The sequence below is a fragment of the Micrasema longulum genome, unplaced genomic scaffold (genome assembly GCF_059751315.1).
Source record: "Micrasema longulum isolate JH-2025_06_02 unplaced genomic scaffold, ASM5975131v1 h1tg001512l, whole genome shotgun sequence".
In the NCBI taxonomy this organism is placed as follows: Eukaryota; Metazoa; Arthropoda; class Insecta; order Trichoptera; family Brachycentridae; genus Micrasema; species Micrasema longulum.
This window is the reverse complement of record NW_028278696.1, coordinates 233131-257938: the sequence shown is the minus strand read 5'-3', so window position 1 is coordinate 257938 and position 24808 is coordinate 233131. Positions and strand designations below refer to the sequence as shown.

General features: G+C 31.3%; 1 protein-coding gene across 2 annotated transcripts in view; it reads left to right on the top strand.

Annotated features, from left to right (window-relative positions):
* Positions 1-24808, top strand: part of LOC148275098 (netrin receptor UNC5B-like) — a 227067-nt gene that overhangs the window by 126034 nt on the left and 76225 nt on the right. For both annotated transcript variants that reach the window (XM_088236137.1, XM_088236138.1), the window contains one exon: positions 1020-1233. In XM_088236137.1, the coding sequence (XP_088092263.1) occupies positions 1020-1233 (214 nt within the window). The remainder of the gene's footprint in view (positions 1-1019; positions 1234-24808) is intronic.

The following is a 24808-nucleotide window of genomic DNA, read 5'->3' as shown; positions in this document are numbered from 1 at the left end:
ATTTAAAAAGAAAATGTGCGCAGTAAATTTGTCGCATGGATCCGCTTTAGGGAAGACTTTCGTGTGTAATTGGAAATAGGATACACAGCATTTTGCAGCGCCCGGCCCGCGCCCTAGGGATCAGTCTCATCTCTCTCTCTCTCAGGCTCCATATAAAGGTCAGGACCCTTTCGGTAATTAACCAGTTTAGATCTTACTAATTGGATGAATTCTCAGACATTTCAACAAGAAAATAATAACAAAAATAAAGCGCACATGATCAGGTTAATTCCTAAAGTTAATTAACTACGTCTATTTACCATCTGTACATAGGTAATTAGAATAGTGTTCAACTGTGACTTTTAGCCATTATCGTTGACTCACATCCTAATCGAGTGTGTTTATTATTATTTTATTTTTATTTTTTTTATTTAAATCTTAAAGTAGGGCACACATATCATACATATTGTTATGTGTGTTCTAATAATAACATTGCAAAAATATTTAATTTATAAGTTGTTTATCACATATGTCTTGACCATTATTTTAAATTTTGATATGTTTTTTTCTTCATAAATATTTTTTTCCATTTCGTAATACTTTTTAATTGCTTTAAATAAAATTATTTGGTATTCAAGTCAACCGGGAATTTATAACCGGGTTGTGATCCTGTGGCTAGCCTCACAGACTCAGGTGTCAGAAATCCATAGTTTGAATATGACTACAACTTATTTCTCATTTTCAGATAATAAGTATTTAAATCTGTTGGAAAATGTCCCCCAAAAATTAAATATTTCGTTAATGGAAGAACGCAATGATTTATTTTAATTCAATATTTCAAATCAAACCTCACTACTTTCATGAAATATTAAAAGACAAACACGATAGCATTGGACACAGAGTTGTAAATACAATAATCCTATTTTCCATAAAGTAAATACATTAAACGATAATTTTCTGGAGTGTGTGGATTAGAATTTAATCTTCAAAACTACGCTGGCTACACGAACATGACATAGATTATTTGTTTGTTTCTTTAGGTGTACTTTAAATGCAATGGAGTGCGGTGGCCAGGATCCAGACAGATGGAGTTTGTGGATCCCCAGTCTGGAGTGCGGATAGTGGAGGCAGAGTGTGACATCACTAGAAACCAGGTTGAAGAGTACTTCAGCAAGGATCGTTTCCATTGCATTTGTATCGCATGGACTGGAAATGGACAAATCAAGAGTCAACCTGCACATATAGAAGTTGCATGTAAGTAAACATTTCAACTAACTTCCTATCCTTCGATTACTTTTTAAGATGTTTTATTCTTTAAATCAACTTTTATGCATTAAAAAATCATCTCTAGACGTCTGGTATTATTTTTTTTTAAATGTCTTAGATAACTTGATTAATATACGATTTTAAATAAGTAAGTGTTAAATTAAAAGCTAACTCACTTAAAAAAATACTTATTCTGTATTTGAAATACCTAACAAAGACAAAATTTGCAGATTGAAAATAAAATTTATCAAAGAAATCATTAATACACAATTCAAGACTAGCTCCGAATAAGATTTAGTAGTAATTAGTATTTCAAAATAACTACAACACTAAACTATTCCAGGAATATAAAGATAAAAACCCCCTTTTTATGAGCAAGAAAATAAATAAACGCATTTTTTTCTATATTAAAAATATTTGTCACTTTGTGAATTGACATTTGACACTTATTTTTTTATTAATTTGTATAAACTACTTAAATCTTCAATTGAAAGTCAACTGTTTTCAAGGTTTTTACTTTGTCATTAAAATTTATACGAAATAAGTGTCATTTAAAAAATAACGAACATCAAATCAAAATGATTTATTCATAAAAAAGGCGTTTTAGGCTGTGCCGGTGTATAACCATCATAATTAACAAGTATAAAAAAATACGTTATTAAATAATATTAACATGCGAATCAATAGAATAACAATACAGAAAAATGAAGTATAAAAAATAAATAATAACATTCTAAAGAAGCTAACATTAAAAGTTACATAATTAAACATACATAATAATAGAATCATTGAAAACAATACAAAATAATACAAAATTTTCATTGAAATGATAATTAAGATATGGGTAATAAAGAAATAAATAAAAATTATAAATAACATACCAAATAACACAGTGAGTACTAAATTAAATAATACAAAAGTAAATAATGAAAAACACCATAATATCGAGATATGTAATAAGCAAATAAAATAATGGAAGGAAAGCCGTATGTAATAAGCAAATAAAAAATGATCCAAGTCGTGGTCCCGTGATAGTATTGTGGACTCACGAGCCAAAAGTCCGAGGTTCAAATCCCACTCCACCACATCGATTACCATTTTTGCAGCACAAGTTATTTACCATTTTTTTGAAATGGTCTGAAAATTTAAATACTTGAGTAAATATTAAAGAAAAATAAAGAGAACTCAAGTATTTATCTTTCTTATTTTTTTTAACAAAAAAATAAAAAGTAGGTTAGTTAATTTTCACTAGTCTCGAACTTAAAATATTAATAACATGACAGTATAAGTTTTCCTTCAAGCATAAGAGTTTGCGCATTTTTTGGTAAACACTAGCGTTAGCAAAATATACTTGCAAAAATAGTAAACAAAACATTCCAAAATTTTTGTAAACTACATGAAGTAAATTTATCATAAAAATGGTTAATTACAAAAGCATACATTGCCACGATCACTTTTATTTGAAAATTCGAACATCTCATTTTCTGAAAACTTAACGATTGTAATTGAAAATATATGTGCAGTTCTGTGCAAATTGATGAAATAATAGTATTTTTTTACGTATAAAAACATTGTTTGGTGCCAAAAATTATAAATTATAATTCGTTGATTTTTTAGAAGTATAAATTGGTGCTTGTCGATTTTTAAATAATTTTCTCGATGAATGACTGATTTTGAAGCGACTCGATAACAGTGTTTTTGAGTTGGTTTTCATCATGGATATCGTCCCGTGGAAAAGTAAAAAGAAATAACCTTAAGTGAACACACTTCAATGACTCGGAACGAGATTATAAATTAATGTTTTGTGAGTAAGGAAGCAGTTTGCAAGATTATTAAGTTGAAATGAGAAACAGGGTCAATTGAATCAAGAGGAGTTGGAAAATGTAGGAGAAAAACTACTGTGCTAATTTTTTATTTTTTAAAACAATTTTTATGACTTTTTTTAGATTAAAGATAATGTTCCCTCACTGGCGTGCTTCATGTCGAAAGAGACGTTTTATTTCATTTAAAAACATGGTTTATCAAATATAATTAAATCGTAATTTCAAATACATGTAAAAGTAACAAAAACACATAAAACTTCTTACAAACAAAAACACTATAAACAAAATCATTTTTCTACCTATTTGGCCTGATTCAGTTATCAATCCGTGCGCATCTCACAAGCATGATCCATATCTGAATAGCGAATTATAATTACTGTATTTACTAATTGTCTTGACGGACAATGCAAGTATTTTTTGCACTTTTATGGAGAAGTAGACCAATCCTTTTTGACCGAAAGCGATTGCTTTTGCGGCATTAGGGTGAAATATCTAGTTACTCAAATAATTATGTTTGGTATCATGGGAGGTATTGAATAATTTTTGTATCCATACATAAGTAAAACATATGCATTATGCATAAATTTGTTTTATGGTCATAACGTTTTTCGTTCATGTTGAGGAAGCTCGTTCTGAAAATAATAGTAATTTCGGGATATTTTTTATAAAAGTTTTTTGTGTATTAATAAGTTGTTTGAGTAATGGGTCATTTGCCATCATTTGTCATCATCCCAATCCAATTATACCATATTCCAATACTGATTTAAATACTGCATAATATATTTTTAGAAATTCTTTTAAGCTGATAAAAAAAGTAAATCCGTTTTTTCAGTTTTTTTGTTTTTTCGTTTTTTTTCAAAAAATTTAATTGCTAGAAAATAATCACAGCAGCTTCACTAGATCCAAAAATACCTGTTCTAAAGCTACATTTATAATATATACAACAACAACAACAACAACAAACCATCACGCTGTTTTCCCGTAGGGGTAGGCAGAGAGGATAGAACGCCATAACACTCTATCTTGGCATACAGACCTCGCTTCCTCTACATTCATACATCTTCTCATGCACGCACGCCGATTATTCCTACTTTTACATACATGTCCATCTTCAAGTATTTGATGGACTTGATCGTGCCATGTCTTTATCGGTCTTCCTCGTTTTCTGCATCCATCAACATTTGCATCGTAGATCCTTTTAGCCGTTCTTTCGCTGTCCATTCGCTCTACATGTCCAAACCAACGCAGCACCCCTTTCTTGATTCTGTCAATAATGCATGTCTCAGCCTTTACACTCTTCACGGATCTCGACATTTGTGCACCTATCATACATCGTTTTATCACACATTCACCTGAGGGATCGCATTTCGACATCATTCAACCTACTTTCATCATTATTTTTCCAATTCCATACTTCGCTCCCATACATTAGAGTCGGAACTAGAACTCCGCTGTGAACTGCTAGTTTAGCCTCCTGCGATAAACATTTGTTTGCCAAAGTAGATTTTAGTGCACCGTTCACCCTGTTCCCGGCACTCACCCTCCTTTCAATATCTTTCTCGGCCTTTCCGTCCCTAGTAAACATACTTCCCAGGTACACAAATTCTTCTACCTGATTCAAAATATCTCCGTTCACGCTGATCTCACATTTAGTTATATTTTCATCCCTTTCAAAAACCATCACTTTCGATTTATCAACATTCATAAGCAAATCGCTTTTCTTGCATACATTGTAAACTTTTGTTACCAAGAATTGAAGGTCTTCTTTGCTGCTAGCAAGAAGCACGGCATCATCCGCATACAGAAGACAGTTTTACCACTCATTTTTGCTCCCATCCTCAAATATTTCAGTTCTGTCATACAGTTATCGATGTATATGTTGAACAACCATGGTGACATTACACATCCCTGTTTGACTCCTTTCGGAATATTAAACCACGATGTGAATGACCCATTCACCTTCACACATGCTGTGCTGTCCTTATACAGTGACGCAATAGCCCTTGTCAGGTTACCATTCACTCCATACTCCGATAAAACCTTCCACAATTTTTCTCTGTCAACTCTATCAAATGCCTTTTGCAGATCGACAAATGCGCAGAAAAGTTTCTGATGTTTAGCCAGAAACTTTTCTGTTATATTTCGCAGAGCAAATATTTGATCCATACATCCTCTGCCTTTCATAAATCCACATAATATATAAATCCACATTATATATATATATACTATATATTTACACAATAATATATTATGAAAACAATTAAAGTACTACATTTTAATTAAAATAAAGAAAAAACAAAAATAAAATATTAAAAAGATTTATGAACAAGTTGCAAAATTTTAAATTTACTTTTAAAACAATTTTAAGGAAAAATAAAATATAACATATTAAAGAAAAAAATGATAACTAATTTTTTTTTTTAATTAGCGACTAACAGTTTCAATTCCAAAAACTAAATACCTAAGTAAAGAAAATTACAGATATAAAAAAAATGTGCAAATCAAATTAATGAAAAATAGACATTTAATATTGAAGATTGAAGGCAGCATTGAATTCTTATTCTTAGAACTTCATACAGCTGACTTCTTCTAATTCTGAGGAGCCACTCCTTAATTTCAGCTGAAAATTTATTTTCGGAAGAATGAGTGATTTCTTGAGGTAGCTTATGGCAGCGTCGAGGTTCTATTAAACTTGAGGGTCTTGGGGCAAAAATTGTCTTTATTTGAGGAACCATAAGACTACCTTTAGTTGTTGCTCTGGTTTTTTGGAGTGTATATTAACTAGTTGAGATTTCTTACCATGGACATCTTTTAACAGGGTCATAAAAAATATCTGTCTCACATTCAAAACTTTTGATTTCTTAAATAGTGGTTTTGAATGACTCTGAAATAGTTTTCTGAAAATGCTTCGTATAATTGCTTTTTGATCTTTAATAATTGGATCTAGTATAGATGAAGTGAACTGGAGAAGAGCCGCGGGGTGCAGGGATGAATGGAGACAAATTCTGGAGGAGGCCAGGGCCCACAACGGGCTGTAGCGCCACTGATGATGATGATAGATAAAGTGGCTCCACCCCAGCCCACAATATCGTATCCAATCATGCTTAGGCATAGTGCAAAATATACGTTTCGTAGAAGTTTTAAGCTCAGACACACATTCCTTAATATTTTAAAGCTGTACATAAGTTTTTTAAAAATACGTTTTTATTATTCTATTTGAAAACCAAAATATTTTATTGAATCTACTTTGTCCAACGAATTGTAATTGCATAAAATAGATAAAATGTTTTTAATCAGAGATAGTAAGTTAACCACTAAAATACAAATAACGAACTTAAACGAGACTCGGCCACCACTTGAGGGACGATTTAAGACAACTATACGAAAAGATTTATTAAATCTAGAAGAAGAACAATTTGACTACAGAAGTAACAGCTCATATTGGAGCAGATAAAGAAGCAAAAGATTAAAAAATATTTAAAATAGACTGCAAAAGACTGGAGGAAGGTTTTTTTTTCACATGAGACCCACTTTCTCGTGCTGGCACAGCGCACAAAATTAGTTTGAATACTACTACTATCACGCCATGTTCCCGTAAGGGTAAGCATAGAGAATGGACTGCCACACACGTCTCTTCTGGCATACATTCCTAGCTTCTTTCACATTCATACATCTTGTCATACATGCCCTTCGGTTCTGTCTGCTTTTGACATGACCAGACTTAGGATTTTGGTTTATCTGATCATGCCACGTCTTCGTCTCACGTTACCGTTCATTTTTGCAATATATACTTGTTTTACCATTCTTTCGTCGTTCGTTCGTTCTACGTGACCAAACCATCTCAGAGACCCTTTCTCAATCTTATTAATTACATTTGACTAAGATTCACACTCTCGCCTGATTTCATCATTCGTAACCCTGTCATACATTGATTTCCCACACATTTGTCTAAGAGATCGCATTTCAACCGCGTTCACTCGGCTTTCATCCTTTCTCTGCCAGCTCCATGTTTTGCTTCCATACATAAGTGTTGCGACTAAAACTCCGTTGTTCACTGCCAGTTTAGCTTCAAATGATATATTCTTATTAGCAATTACTGTGCTTAGTCCGCCATTCATTTTGTTGTCCGCATTCCCTCTCCTTTCAATATCTTTTTCTACTCTTCCATTACTTGAAAACATACTTCCCAGATACACAAATTCTTCTACTTGTTCGAGACAATCGTTGTTTACATTCATTATGCAGTCAGTAACCTCACTGTCCCTTTCAAATACCATCACTTTTACTTACTTTCGTTCATCGCCAATTCACTCTCCAGGCATACATTAAACATTCTAGAGACTATTTGTTTCAAATTATCCTTTCTGCTTGCTAACAAAACTGCATCGTCAGCATACAACAAGCAGCTTAGTGAAAAGTTATCCTTTTTTGCTTCAATACCCATACATTCTATTTCTTTCTTACAGTTGTCCATGTATAGATTATTGTATTGTTTTTAAACATAGGGATAAAAAACTTTCTCTGGCTCATATTGACCAAACGGTGAAAAATCCTGTGGAGATAATATTCTGGGGCTGATGTTTGTATATAGAGACTGGATCTTAGATAATAATACAAAGATGATGAATTGACTGCAGAACTGAATAAATGTTGTTCTTATGGTAAGCTGGACTTCAACAGGATGTAGCTCTGTCATCTTCTTGAATATTTTAATCATCAAAAATAACTCTATTTGAATGGCCTGGAAATTCATCTGAGCTGAACTAAATGGAAAATTTGTGTGTGATTTCTAAATCTAGAATACGAAAATTGTCATGCACCATTAAAGATAAAGATTGAAAAAGCTGTAATTTATTCAGATGTGGTTTCTGGAAGACAAAATAAAGTAATAATAATATTATAATAATAATGGTTTATTAACAATAAAAAACCAATTTCTTTATCTACTACATACAAACTTAGGTAATAGATTTCTCTGGATTATGTCTAGTCTGCGTAGCTAGGTACAACCTGTTTTAAGGCAGACATTTTTATGCGAAAGTAAAATTGACAAAATTGAATTGATTCCATGGCAAAATGGATACAGGCAGTTATAAAAGCAAATGGTGAACATATTATATAGTATTTAAAACAATATATTTTATTGTTGAATGTCAGATGCATATCAAAATATTCATCAAAAACGTTTTTTATGATCATAAGGTGCTTTATTACATTAATTCGCACAATACTGTATATCAATTAATATTTATTAAGTTTTTATTTTAACGCGAAACTAATTTCGTTAAAATTAAAACGTTGCGTTTTGAACAATACGTCTGTTAGGCGTAAAAAAATGTGGAAAATGGAGGTTTATTTTAAAAGATTAAACAAACTCTGCTATTACTCTTAAGCCTAAAATAATTTCCTATTCTTATGTCACCTGCTTTTGAACAAAATATATATTACGTAATGTATCTTTATTGTGTGGAATTCCACCCAAGTACCTACGTAGGGAAGGGACCTGGAAGGTTTGTGCTTATGGGGGCGGAGGTGGGGGTAGGTCCACAGCAAGGCCGTAACATTCTTCGCGTCCCAGAGATTAATATCTCACTCCCCTTCGTATTGTGAAGAAAGTAGATAGACGAAACATTTTTAAACATCGTGTCCTCTGAGTGCCAGAACCACCCGAACAAAAACAGCCTACACAATGCAATACCATATATTATATTTTGTCCCTTATCTGTATTTAATTTTGATGCGCACGTTTTCCTTCGGAGTCTTTTTTCCGTTCATTTTACTGAGATCATTAGAATCAAATTAAATTTTTTTGTCGTGGGTGTTTTGCGTTGAAAAAAAACAAATTGGTTTTTCTGTCACGAGTGTTTTGTGTTATATATAATTCATCACTATAATCGACAACTTTGTTTCTAGTTATGCTAAAATAAAAAAATAAAATGTTTTCCCCATTATTACATCTGAAAACATAAATGAAATAAAGATCTTATAATATTTATTTTGAAGAGATCACGAAGCAAGATTCTTAAGCCAGAAGCAAGGACAATAATAAATTTATACATTTAATATTTTGTTAAATTTTGTATATTTATTTTTTAAATTTTGAATCTTGAAATAGGGCACACAAATTCTGATGTGGGCTCTAATGCATATATTTAATTTATAAATTATTCAACACATATTTCTTAACCTTTTGTTTGTTTATTAATTAATATAGTAAGTTACATAAAACAAACTGTTTTAAAAAAAAAAAAAAATCTACTTTATAAATTTAGTTAATGTTATAACTGTAAATTTTCAAAAAAACAGATTACTTCTTGTGCTTAGAGAGCGACTTGCACATTATTTCATTCATCATTCCCTTTCTGCACCTAATGGTGCGTAGGGCATTGCATTGGTTCACCAATATCAGCGTATCTTAATCATTTTTGTTGCGTGAATATGAGATGATCAGTTTTACGCTTCAGGTCCAGGGACTATGATATATTTTAGTGTGAAAACATCTTTTTTAATAAATATTTCATATCAAACATGTCGGGAATCGAACCCGAGACCTCTTGAATGGAAGGCTAACGCGCTGACCATTACACGACGAGGTCAACACTATTACAGTTAATTAGTAATTTGAAGTTATTTAATTTCGAATATTCATGATAAAATAAAAATATTTTATGTAAAAAGAAAAACAGAAAATTATGATATAGTACCTAATACTAATTAAAATATAATGCTGTTTTCACACGGGTTACTTTTATTTCTTCGAAAACAAAACTATTTTGACCATGACTTCTGTGAAATTTGGGAATTTCGATATTATTTTTGTATCCGAGTTTTCATCTTAATATTCACAACAAATTTGTTTATTTTTTCTTCTTTGTAAATCTGTAAAAAATGATGTTTTTTTTTAATAGTATTTACATGTTGGTGTTTTAATTGCTATACTGAATAAACATGGATTTTCAAATCCTTCGCAATAGGCATAAAGGCATTAAAAAATACTAGGTAAAAAATAAGGACCTAAAAATCGCGGTAAAATAACTGAAAAATATACTAAAATGTACCTACTTCGCAAATAATTATGAGAGGTTCCACAACATTAGACATAAAGGAAATACAAATAAATAGCACTGATATAATATATTGATACTAGGTTTTTATAGTTGAAACAAGTAAATAAATAAACAAAATGCAAATAATGAGTGTAAGATTTTTTTTTTCTTCATGCGATATATTTGCCTGATTTATATTATTATTTCATAATTATAATACATGAACGTCTTCACTTGACAAGTAGACGGCGAAATTTTTCCTTCTAACAAAGTTCTCCGGTGGAGGGAGGGCGAATTATTCCGTCGATACAAGAAATGATTTGTTTTCTGTTTCCCTTGTGTGTGTGGGGGTGATTTATTATTTGCGTCCCCCGCCGCCTGTTGTCTGTGGGGTATAAACAACGCGCCGGAAGTCAGGATCGTGAATTTTTCCACTCTGGCGGGATCTGCGCCATTAGAAATGTCCACAATAAGCGGTCCGCCGTGTCATACCAATAGTCCTTACAGGTTTACGGAGAAATGTATTTTCGAGTCTAAAAATATCTTTTTTAATAATGGATATGTTTGCTAATATGAACAGCCGCTAAGGATAGCTACATACAATTTATTGTGACGCTGAATTTCTTCCCTCTCACTCGTAAGTTGTTCGCTGAAGTACTCGCTCGGCGTGAAGTACGAAACTAGAAGTAGCATGAAGTGACCCTTTGCACCCTCGTTCTCGGCGAGGAGCTTAAAGAGAGGTAGCAGGCTAGCGAGTGCGCGTGAATTAGGCATTTTATACGCTCCGTAAAAACACGCTTTTCGTAGGTGAATGTACCAACAACACCCGACACAACATCCGTCCTGCTCCAATGCTTATCTCAGACTTATTTTGCATTTGACAGAAAATAATATTTTTCTCTAGGTTCGACTCCACACAAATTTACATGAAAATCAATGTTTTTTTTGTTTTTAAAAGTTAAAGAAAATTACAATAAATAAACCTAATAATGAATTTTTTTACTGGCGTAATAACGTTCTTCATATTATTATGTTTGATATAAAGGGGAATAAAAAATTAACATGCTTGTGATACTTAACGTTTTCACAAATATTTAGAAAATTTGTGTTCTCGTAGTACATATAGAAATAACAGTAAACTTTACTTATTTTTCTTAACGTAAATATTTTTTAATATCTCAATGCTTTACTTAATTAATATTGTTACGTCCGCTGCGAACCTTGTTTGACTATTTCGCACCCTTAAATCTCCTATAATATTTCCAGAAATCTGATAATAATATGAATTGACTTTCCGACGCACGTCGTTCAAATCAATAAATCCTTTAATGTAATAATTCAAGAAACAGATGCAATAATATACCCTGCACCCTCACCTACCTATTAACTGGAAATAAAGGTTTCGGCAATCGGAATTTTAAATCTATCTCTAAAGGATGTAGCCTGTGCATTCAATTTATAATAAAAAAATATTCATAATACGAGGAGATAGTTTTGATTAAATATAAAAAATATCGAGGTAAACCAAAGTGACAATTGCTGCTTTTATTATTAAATATCATTAGCATGCGAGAAATGTAAGCTAGGTTTTTTGAAAAACATTGCTAATATTGAAATAATTGTATTTTGCAACGGTCAAATTCTGTAATATTAAAAAATTTTTTTTTGAGAATTTGACGAGATTTCCCGAAATGATCGTTTAGATGGGTAACCGATTACCATTTTATTTTATTGATTTTAAATGTTTTTTTTAATTCTTTTAAAATTATTTGAAATTGCACTCGTTAAAATATTAATGAACTTATAAAGGCTTTTTAGCTGTGCCCGTGTCAAGCCATAATAATTAACAATAAAAAATACACGCTTAAAATCTAAAAGAATGTGTTTTTTTGTATTGAAATTTTTTGTGTTTTCCTTTTTTATTTGGACAAATTATTATTATTATCATTCTACGTGTAATATTCGTATATTTACGATGCACATAGGAATACGTATTTTTTTTTCCATAGTAACAAGAGTTTTTAATATGTTATAGAATTTAAGAGATACGATTATGTACGTATATATATTAGAACTTAACTTTAGGCACCTGCTGACGAACTGCAATTTATACAGTTCAGTAGGACTTGATAATTAGTATTTTTGTATGTTTTTGATAAATAAATAAACAAAAATTTATAAAAAAACATAGTAAATTTAAATTTTAATGACATGTGATTCAATATAATAACAATCCAGAAAACCAAGGTATAAATAATAAATAATAAAATTCCAAAGAAGACGAAGTAAAAAAAAAATCAGATATGAATATGAATTTACAAAGATAATTGAAATGGTAATTGAAATATAGTTCCTAGAAACTCACTTCATACCGTAATAAGAAATGTGGTAATAAATTTATTTATTTATATACATGCCAAATAACTAACAGCCGTGAGTACTAAATTAAATAATACATAGTAAAAAAATATCAAAATATCAAGATATATAAAAAGTAAATAAAACCACGGAAGGAAAGCAGATTGGTCAATTTCCGCTATAAATCATAAAAAAAGAAAATAATATATTGTTGTTGCCGTTGCTATTGTAAACGCCGCTATGTATATTCAGAAAAATTATGCTATGGCATTTAAATGTTCATAAAGCGCTAAAAACATACATGCGCTAATTTAATAATAATTACTCGTGGAATATTTTTTCAGTGTATTTTATTTGGGAAGATAATTGAGTTGGAAAAGAGGATAGTGTTCGTGGAATCAGCTCTACTTGATTGCGTAGGATACCGTTAACGTAGTCGTGTGCCGCCACCGCGTACCGCCTCGTGCCGCGCGCCGCGCCAAGGCTAGCGCAATACAGATTGCCCGCTGAATCATGAAATCTCTGGCCAGACTGCCGATGTCGCATACAGCATACAGCATACAGCATACAGCATTTACAGAGGGTTCTAGACTCCTTAGCATGTCATATCTTCGTTTCGTAAGTTCGTTTATATCCCATACATATTATTCTAATTCTGTCGAAATCGTATTTTGCTCTCGTATCGGCTACATACTGTAGGATTTATGCTTGACGATGCGGAGGGCTCCAACCTCAGATGCAGGTGAGCAAAGAAACCGACGTTAATTCTTATTTGTGTGTTTATTACATGCTAAAAAAAATCATACAGAATCGGCTGAACTCTACTGACTATTGCTGACCGGCCAACTGACTGCTTGTAGCAAGGGTTTCACGGCTTTTAAAGTAGTCGTTCCTGTTGTTATTTCTACTTCCGAGTAGGGAATTGAGATCATTTTCTATTTCCCCGACGGGAAACAGTTTGAAATCCGTGCTAGATTATAAGTATTTGGGATGTTTCGATATTTTAGGTTTCCGGGGGCGTCCGATAATACGAACAAACACTCTTTGAGTATTTTAATAGGGAAACTCAGTGTTTTTTTATTATTTGTTAATAGACTTTTAAACTAAGCGAAAATGTTTTTATAAATTTCTTATGTGTCTTGTTATTAGCGCTATGATTTTTTAAAGTTTTGTTTTTCTGAAATAACTCCGCGTGTGACGTTTCAAGTTCTCTTCCGCTTCTTCTCAGTTAAGTATGCCGACCGGCCCGTTGACGGTAAGTAAACCGGAAATCTTTCATAATTATTTTTTCATTGGTTGATTTAAATGAATTAGTGACGTCGTTCAAAGCAGTTCGTTTTTATTTAAATATTTTTTTCTTACATTTTCGAGAAATTTCGCCATATAATTTAATGCTTTTATTTTTACCGCGCGTGTAATGGTGTCGAGTTATGCAACTCTTTTTATTTTCATTACAATGTTTTTTAAATATTTTTTTAAGTGACGAAATATTTGAACAAATAATTAATAACCTATTAAATAATTTTATTGTTAAATGGCATTCATAATATAATATAATTTAAACAATATTTTGTGTTTTTCCAAATTTTTGTAGACATGTAGCAAATTTTTGTAGATATGTAGCATGTCTACAAAAATTTGGACAAACTCAAAATATTGTTGATAAATTACCTGGTCCATGAAGAAGTATAGAAATTGAAAAAATATTTTTTTCAGGCGTTGCCTAGTATGTAGGTGAAATAATTCAATTAAATGAATCTCACCCGCATAAATAAAGGTTTCAGCTCTTTAACTTCACAAACATCAACAGATGAAAGAATTGAAGGAATGAAGATGTTTAAATATAGGCAGAATGGTGAATGTTACACAGTGTGTAAAGTGGCCACTTAAACCAGCCATTGACAGGTCATAAGCCCTGTAGATGCCCGGACTTCTATATTACCTTCTCTTAAATTTTCTTCATCTCTATTGTAATATGTTAATATATTTTAAAAGTTTCTAAAGTTATTTATTTAATAAATAAACACAAAATATAATACTTTTGCAATAATGTAAATATTAATAAAAAGTTATATTGATTTAGTTTTACAACCCTAATGATTTGTAAGTACAAAGTAAGTTTTTTTGGTGGCCAGGTTTGTCTCGGCTTTCTAGTTATTTGAGTAAAAAATACCCAGTACTCTGTAGGGTAAAAGGTATCCGTCTTCTCTGAACTTTTTTAAGTAACGTTAAAGATCCGATGAGATACGATTGAGTAAATACATCTTTTTCTACTAAATACCTGCTTAAAATAGTTATGCTTATTCGGAAACGATCCCAAAAGCATCCCATTAAATTTTCTCCATTACCGGATTACCCCAACATATTTGAAAACTTAGTCGGAAAACTGATATTGATTGTGGTCTACCGACATTACGTACATACATATTGTAAGATAGGGTTTTGGAACAGTTCTTTGAAGAAGTCTTATCAATGTGCGGGTTGCCCCTAAGTAACTAAGGGTACGCCACCCTTCGGATTCCTTGAGGTCTAGTGATCGATAATATCTTTTCCTTCGATGTTTTTTGGCTTCTTTGAAACACAGTAATTGTGTTCGTGTCGCAGGGAATACCCAATATGTAATCGTATGTTATATGTACTGGTTATATGAACATACTAAGTTATGTCACATCGGGGTAGATTCCTGAACTGGGTCAATATAAACTATTAATAGTATATGAATAAAAAATAATCACCAGAATTTGTGTATTATTCGAAACATTTCATCTCACTATCTTCTATAAAAACTTCTACGTATGTATAATATTTGTCGGCCTCGTGATGTAATGGTCAGTGCATTTGCCAACCATGAAAGAGGTCTCGGGTTCGATTGCCGACATGGTTGAAATGAAATATTATTTAAAAGAGTGTTTTCATAGTCTCTAGACTGGTACCTGAAGCGTAAGACTGATCAACTTACCTTTATGTAACAAAAATGATCAAGATACGCTGCGATTGGTATACCAATACAGTGCTCTATGGATCATTAAGTGCGGGAAGGGGATAATGATGTTGTATGATATTACATTGTACAATTACTGTGGTAGATATAATATTGTTATGATTGAAAAATATTGATATGATCACTTTCATCTCATTATAAAATATGTTTATTTTAAATTTACATTATTGCTATATGTAAAATTTTGAACAAAAATTCTAGATAATTGGTTAAAAATTATAAAAGCGTAATATATTTGTAATTTACTATTTGATTTATTCGTTTTTTGTTAAATTTTATTCAATTGAATTTAATAATGTTTTACGTGATCATGTACCTAGTTCAAAAAAATATAGTTTTATTTGTGTTTTTTTTATGAAAGAATAAATAAATATTTGCGTCCTTTACCCAAATATTACATTTTTCGGAAGCATTTTTAGTGAGCTGTAGATAACTCACCTTGAGAAAAGAGAAATCAAGTTGTGGTAGAGCGGGGTTCGAATCTCGGAGCTCTGATCCGCGAGTCCACGACTTTAGCCTATCACAACAAGAGATGGGAATTCGTTTTTTGTAAGATTAGCAGTAACAGTTACCATTTCACAAATTAAGCTATTTCATGAAGACGTTTAAAAAAAACAGTTTAGTGCCGTGTCCTTACTGGGGTTACCTGTACCGAGGACTCTAAACATTTTTCATTTGCTTTTTTTACATGTGTGAATATACAATGAATACTTTATATAAAGAGAGAAATTACAAAATGTTAATACAGTTGAAAAAACTATGAATTTATGTTTATATTTAATTTCTGTGTACCTATATTATTTATATTAAAAAACGCACCATTAAAGAAAAAAAAAAATACAGCATAAACTATACGTTTGTAGAGCAGGTAATTTAATATTGGTTTGGGCGAATAAGACATCAATTTTTTAAAACATTTTCGCGTTATTATTTGTTTTAACGGACAGCGGAAGTAGGTTATAGATTTTAATGGCATAATACCCAAAATCCCTTTGCCTGAAAGTGGTATTAGTTTAAGTTGGGTTTGTGTTAGGGATCTAGTGATTATATTATTTGTTTATGTTATATTAGTGATGATAGGGATATACCTTTCGATTTAGTAAGAATAGTTTTTGAATATGTAAGTGAGTATTGTTCTAGCGTATAATTGCTTTGGTGTCATAAGTTGTGATTTGTGAAATATTTCATCAGTAGATAGATGTCTGTATCGGGACTCTTAAGTATTATTTTAATCGTGGATTTTTGTCTAACAAATACACTATTTAAAACCGTGTCACTAGCATTATCCCATCCGATTAAACAGTATTCTAAAACTAATTGGCACAATGCAAAATAAATCTTAATTATTTTGTATGCATTTTATCATTTCCGATGGCTGATAATATATTTAGTGTAGACAAAAATCAGATAAATAATCTAATCTCTATGCTAGAAAGTTGGATGTACTCGCAACATAAATATTTAGTTTTTGTGGTAAAACCTAAAGTTTGATGGAAAAGTTATAAAAGGAGGGCTCCTTAAGTGACAGTTTATATATGAGACCCATCAACTCCAACCTGGTTGAAGTAGAAGTTGAGAGGGGGGTCGGGCCTTGAAAGGATGAGGGGGATAGCAAGTACAGGGAATACCATAACTACTGGCGATTTCCAAAACTTTTATCCCCCTGCAGTAGGAACGTGTCGCTCCTAAAACTTCATTCTAAATTACACTTTAATTAAATTACTTAATATACACACCGTTTAACAAAATTACGTGTTAGAAGTTTTTAAGAATTAGATAAATTATTTTTTAATTTATATTTTTTCGTCAGACAGAAAAATAACGTTCGAGAAAATATGTATTAGGTATGTAGATCTATGTAAATAAATTCCAGGAAGGAAATTGACGTTTACTTAAAATATTATGATCTTATCGAAGACACTTGATAGTAAAATAAACAAACATACAAAGCATCACGCCGTTTCCCCGTAAGGGTAGGCAGAGAGAATTGAACGCCATATCACTCTGTCTTTGCATACAGACCTCGCTTCCTCTTCATTTATACATCTTCTCATGCACGCGCGGCAATTATTCCGGCTTTTAACATGTCCATTTTCAAATATTTGCTGGATTCGGTCAAACAACGTCTTTCTCGGTCTTTCTTTATTTCTGCATCCATCAACATTCGCATCAAAAGCCGTCCTTTTGCTGTCCATTCACTCTACATGTCAAAACCAATGCAGAGCTTCTATTTTGATTTTGTGGGTAGTACTTATCTCAACCTTACGTTATGTGCGGATCTCGACATTTTGATTAAATAGAGCTGGTAGCATTTTTTACATCCTAATCGCAAAATAAAATAAAATGAGATTTAAGATTGTTCTTGGTGAAAGTATCATTGTTATTCTTTGAAATGGGATAATCAGTGACCAGTTTCATGAACATGTTACGAATGTAATGAAACCGGTCACTGGTCATTTAAAATCGTAGATTTAAGTATCACCCGTCTTTTGTTTCTATAGTAAAGAAAACAGATATGTTTCACCAATTTATATTCGCAATACTAAAGCTGATCGACTAAATATTATTTATGTAATTTATTTAATATTTTTTCTATGGCAATTTGTAAAGCAAATTGTGTATCGAAGAAGTGTGTTGACAAAAGATGGACATTTTGAGGAATACATTGAAAGGAGTGTGAGTACTGGAAGCAAGGTTAATAAAAAAATGTTTTTTATTTGATTAATTGATAAAAATATATTTTGAATTAAAATCTCTCAGGTTTGGAAAGAAGTTTTATACAGGAGCCATTTATTCAGCGATGGAATGGATGTGGGGGCACAGGTCTCCGAAAGGACTATAAAATCCAAAGCCTATACTTATTGTCTACTGAATTATTCCACGGGGCTAATAAAAGAGCCGTAAGTTTTTATTTATTGTTTGAATGTGACTCCGTTTTAAAAAAATAAATCTTAACAACGAACATCAAATTATGTGGATTTCCGCTCTAACCAAAGAGTAGTATTTTAATTACATCATAAATTTATACACCTTAAAATATAAAATGGTCCCTTAAAAGGTTTTCTAAAAAAAAAAACGAAAATTAACAAATTGGAAACTTCCTCTTTTGCTGTTATGGGTACTAATCTTATGATAAACAAGACGATTTTATGAATTAAAAAATAAAACGAGGTTTAAAAAGTCGACATACATTTCTTATTCGTACCCAGTGGAGTTTTCTTAGAGGCGGGGCACTTTTATTGCAGTGTACTAGGATTATTTTTGATACACAAAAAGTAAGGTGAGCAGTATTACGTTTCAGTTGTCAGTCTAGAGATAATGAACTATTGCAGTGTAGAACTACCTCTAAAACCAATATTACACGTTTGTTTTCACAGAAATTGAACTTGGGACCTTAAGAATGGTAGGCAAATGCACCCACCACTATAATACGGGGCGGAATTATCACAGGATTTTTATCTGACAGTAGACATTGCGTCGATAACACTTGTCCCGGGTTCTGGTTCTATTTCACAGATACAATAATATTCTTTATTTGCCAGGACAAGAGGTAGATTACTATTTATTTTATTTTATTTATTTATTTATACTTTTAAGTTGTTTGTATTCTTTTTTTATACAGAATAATGTTCGCTTACTGGGGTGTCCCGTGCCGAGGGAAACATTTTACAAAATGTGAAACATGCCTAAGATAAGCTATTTAACAAATTTAACATAATAATAACAATAAAAAAAACGTAATTAATCTAATTAACCTAATTATAATTAACATAATAAACAATAAAAAACAAAAATATTCATGAAAAACATAACCAATTCACACAGACCAATTAAAAAATTTCATAAACAGTGCATACTTTTTACCTATTTGGCTTGATCCACTCATCGATCATAAACACTTATTTTTTATTCGTCTGCGTGGATATAATAATTATTATACTTTATTGAATTTCTTCTTGTGTTGTATATACAATTAAATTATAAACTTTGTTACGTACTGAATTTACATTTTCTATACCTGGCAACTCATATAAGACTGTAAAATCTCGTTCTTACCCAAACCCTTTCTATTTCAAATTTTTGTGCTTCTATCGTCCTGTGAGCGAGTCACATGTGAAAGTTGTCTCTCTGATAAATCTTTATCATACACTGCATCTGCATATTTCGTACAAAGTGAAGTTTAGTGTTATATGAACAACCTAAATTATACAGTTCATCAACATCTACACGAAACCGGTATCCGTGCTGCAGCAATAGTGAAATGCTCCATATAAGAAACAATCAGAAGAATTTTAAGAGTGAGTAACAATTTCTATACAGCCCACTAAACCCTAATTCCCTCTGTTATCAATGTACAATACCTGAAAGGCATTGAGCTGACCAAACAAACTTAATGAAACGCCATATAAAGCTGTTACGCCATACGCAAAATTTTAATATTTTTTTGATGACCAAGTTTTACTATGCAAAAATATGAATGATGGGTCAAAAGCCCTGTTACCTACTAAACTTTCATTTTTGCTTTTTTATTAATGTGCGGTAAAATATACTATTCATCATAATGCGGGACGAAATACCAATATATTTTATCAGACAACGTTTTTAACAGTCAAATATCACCAGTTCGGCTAGCCAGAAGAGCTTTTAAACTTCTGAATCACTAAGCTTAATACTCGTTCACAAAGTTTTTAGCGATGTTTGCCGACGTGATCCTTTGCCAACACATTTGGGATTGAAAGTCCTTAAACAGCAAAACAATTGAGAGTGAAGTAGTACTTAAAAATAAGTTTTATCGTCTGGAAGAAAATGCACTGCTATTGGAATCTAACCTTCCATTACGTACTGCTTGACTTAATCTCAAGTGTTTTTCTAATGGTCACGTTTTGTTCATTTCGGAAAAGATTTACAATGAGGATGGCAACTAAATAACATTGGCGGTAAGCGGTAAGCGGCAAGCGGCAAGCGGTAAGTATAAACATAGGTATTACGGTTTGTAAACGCGCACCGAAATATCGAATGACGCAATATCAAAATAAATTAATTCAAATGTATGTATGTGTGTATGTGTGTGAATGTTTATATGTGTGTATGTATTATATATAAAAATATATAAATACACATGTATTAAACTTATAATATTAGAAATCAAACACTGATTTGAGTCTATTGAACACTTTATTTTATTTTTACAAATATAAAAAAATATAAAAACAAAAATTTCTTGGCAATTGTTTCGCCTTGTTAGGGCATTTTCAAACGAATGTGAAGATTATATTTTTTATATTTGTAAAAATAAAATCAAGTGTTCAGTAGACTCAAATCAGTGTTTGATTTTTAATATTATAAGTTAAAATATGGAGTTTTACAAAATAAACACAGAATCAATCAATAAACATATATTATTTATTAGTACGATTATAAACCGACCAAATTATTTCCGTTGCAACTTCAATAAGAGATCTCGGGGTGATTTTAGACAACAAACATTTTTTTTATGAACACATTGACTATATCATTAACAAATTTCTTAAATTCTTTGAATTTGTTGATAGAGCTACATCCGATTTTGAAAATATAAAAAAACTCTAAAAACACTTGACTTTTCATTGGTTTGTCCCATTCTTGAATAGGCCTCCGTAATATGGTCTCCTTCATATGTTACTCATACAAATCGCATCGAATCAGTTTAGCATAAATTTATAAGAAAAATTGCATACAAACTAGGAATCACATGAGATAACTATAACTATACCAACATGGAACTTTCCTGAATATATCCAGGCTTTAACAAAGTCGATTTAATGCAGACTTTATTTGCATGTTTAATTTACGCAATAATTTATTTGATGTCCCGACTATTCTCCAACAAATATCTCTTAATGTTCCTTCACGTAGACTAAAAAATAACGAAATTCTGTTCCTCGGTCATCATACGACTAATTACGGTTTCCATGCGCCTCTACCTAGAATGATTAGATTTGTAAATGAAAATCAAGATTGTGATTATTTTGATTGTCAATTGAGTTTTTTTACAAATATACCAAAAAAATATTTCCAATAAGTTTACTGTATATTTGTAGAATTAAACTGGATTCCATAATGCCTGTCTAATGTTTTAACTTGTTTTTGCTTTTCTTTGTTGCATTGATTCTATTATTTGTTACTGTATTATAATTGTTTTTCGCTACATGATTTGTTAAATTAAATTGGACATTGTCCGTAAATTTGTTAAATAAATAAATAAATGTTAGTCTGCACGAGTCTTCTCCTACTAGGCATTACTTTTTAGTGTAAATATTTTTAAAAAACATAATAAAAAACTTTGTTAATTTCGTACAACACAAATGATACAAAGCGTGTAATTAACTTTACCTATACTGTACAATACTTACCATCAACTGGCGGTATTGTCATAAAATATTAACTCTAAATAGCCTGGATCAGATTTTATTGAATTATCCGTAGAATGATTTTTATTCTAATATAAAGTTTATATTTGAAGCACCAACGTTGTGGTTATAATATAGGTTATTTATTTAAAAAATCATCTGTATTCGTTAACTCAATGAGTAATCATCATGAATTACGGTTAATTTGGTTTTTTTCACTTTTTAAATTTGTATGTGTACCAATTCCATAAATTATTTATTTATTTTATTGGGTAGACAAACAGTATGTACGTAAATATTGACAATTTCTTTGTATATTAGTGTAGGACACTCATACACTCACCAAAAAAAATGTTTACACTTACGATAATAATTTAAAATAAGTTAAATTTAGCAAATGTAAGAGATAAGACATGAACAATATGTATATAATTAAATATCTACTTCTCTCAAAATTTCTATGATTATTTGCTTAAATTTATATACATGGTCATAAAAAATATCAGCCTCGGTAAATCCATTGTTATATTGCTCGCATATTATGTTTTATATATTATGTATTGTGTATTGTACTTTAACCTCAAAGTGAAAAAAATACTCAGTACAAACATCAAGTCACTACAAGAAAGCACCCACCTCCTAGGAATAATCTAATAATACTTACCAAAACTGGATTCAACCCCCTTGGAGGTCATAATTGAGCCCTATATTTACCCAGACTTTTATATTTCCTTCTATAAATGTTCTTTTCTGTTTCTGTTCATTTCTGTTGTGATATATTAATTATATATTTTTATAACATTATTTATATTCAATTAACGAAGTACATTCAATTTTGAATTGTTGATTTAGTAAAATACATCCAAGTTTTTTTTAAGCCCAAAATATACTTAATATTTGTCATTTTAACGACATACAAATTTTCTCAAAGTCGAAACACAACTTTTGCTCGTAGATAGGGTAAGTACTTTTTTAGTCAGCCTCCCCCAATACTCCGCCGTGTTCGACAAATCATATTGTAATAAGAAACCCGTTAAAAGATAAATAGTTTGAAGGATACCCAGTGCTCGGCTACCTAACTACTAATTTAATCAGAACTTGAGAGGAAATGTGGTGTTGCAATTCTAAATAATAACTTCAATCATTCTGTTGGTCCTAAGCTTTCGATGCGAAAACGGCCATTTTAGGAGTCATATGAAGTTAAATTCTCCAAAAAAGATCCTCCAGGAAGTCACGTAATGTTTTTCAAATTGTTTATTCAATATTAAATATAAAATAGACGTACAGACGTGTGTAGAAGCAGACTGACACGGGATTAAGAAGGAAGTTAACAAGCCGTTCGGATTGTTGTTTTATCGCGATTCGAGCCAGCCAGGGGGTCAAGGGGGCATGGGCAGTGGGCAGGGGCTAGGGGGCGGGGGTCCAGGGGCCACAGGGCGTGGGGGTCGCGCTGTATTCAATAAATATGGAAATCATAAACACTCGCTGTGATTTACTGTGGCTGTTCTTCTGTCTCTACACTTGTGTCTCCCACCTCCCTCTAGACGTTAACTGCAAAATATGCCCCTTTCTTATCGTCGACTAAAATAGTTTTGTATGACTAAAGTATCTAGATAGTATTCGCATACATTTTTCTAACTGTATAATGGTGGTGTTGGTCGGCATCGTGGTGTAATGGTCAGCGCGTTTCCCTACCATGCAAGAGATCTCGGGTTGGATTGCAGACATGGTTGATATGAAATATTTATTTAAAACAGTGTTTGTACACTAGAATGTTTCATAGTCCCTGGATTGGTACCTGAAGCGTAAAACTGATCTTCTTATCTTCATGTAACAAGAATGATTGCACCATTAGGCGAGGAAAGAGAATGATGATGATAACGGTATTTCAATTGACTTTAGACTTGGTTTTTAAGAAGTATTTTTACATATTTTTTGTTTTATACACATATATTAAAATTAAGGATAAACACATGATTATGGATATTAATAAATGCGTAAGAAATTTTTGTTAAATCAACCATTTACTTAAACTGGATATTTCTGCCAGTGTTAAGTTATGTTTAGCTACCCAAGTATCATATTAACAAGTCTTAGTTATCACGATTTTAACAGATAGTTGAGTAATAATTATAAATACATGTGCTATTTACATGCTTAGGTACTAGGTATAAGTTCTACTAATACATTATACCTTCAGAAATAAAAAAAATATTAATACCTACAACATGAAGAACAAGAACAATTCGACAAATAAATGTAAAAAGTAATTACACTCCAAGGAAGTAATTTATTGTTACGATATTTTTTTTCGTGGAAAACAAATATTTAGCTCCCGATTATTATTATTTTAAAACAGAATGTAGTTCATAGTCAAAACAAAATATTATGCAGACGACACTGTTTTGATAGTAAAAACATTGAATTGGGAGAAATTAAACAATAGTGGCAACCGAGGTATCAATTTGGTGGAAAAAAAATGGTTCAATTTTAATTTGTTATCTCCCAAAAAAAACAATCTTTCTACCATTTTTATTAAATCATTTTGATATTTTCACTAATTTTAATGTCATTAAGGAAAACGACATCAATCATTTTATATGTGCACCCAAACATGAACAATAAAAAAATCTAATGACATAAAGTACCTTGAAAATCACAAATAAATGCCAAGATTAAAAAAGTAAGAAGACTTATTTACGTATTATTTAGACTAAAAAACATTCTCCCTCCAAAAAATATTAAATCTGTTTAGTACGCAATTATACAGTCTATTCTGCAGTATGGAGTCATTGGCTAGGGAGGAGCTTACAATACAAATTTACGTTCACTTTTGAGTGCCCAAAAAACGATTGCTAAAATTAGATTTAAAAAGCCGAGAACTTACCCATATATTTAGTTTTGAAGGAACAAGGTGTACCTCAATTGATGACATCTTAAGAACAG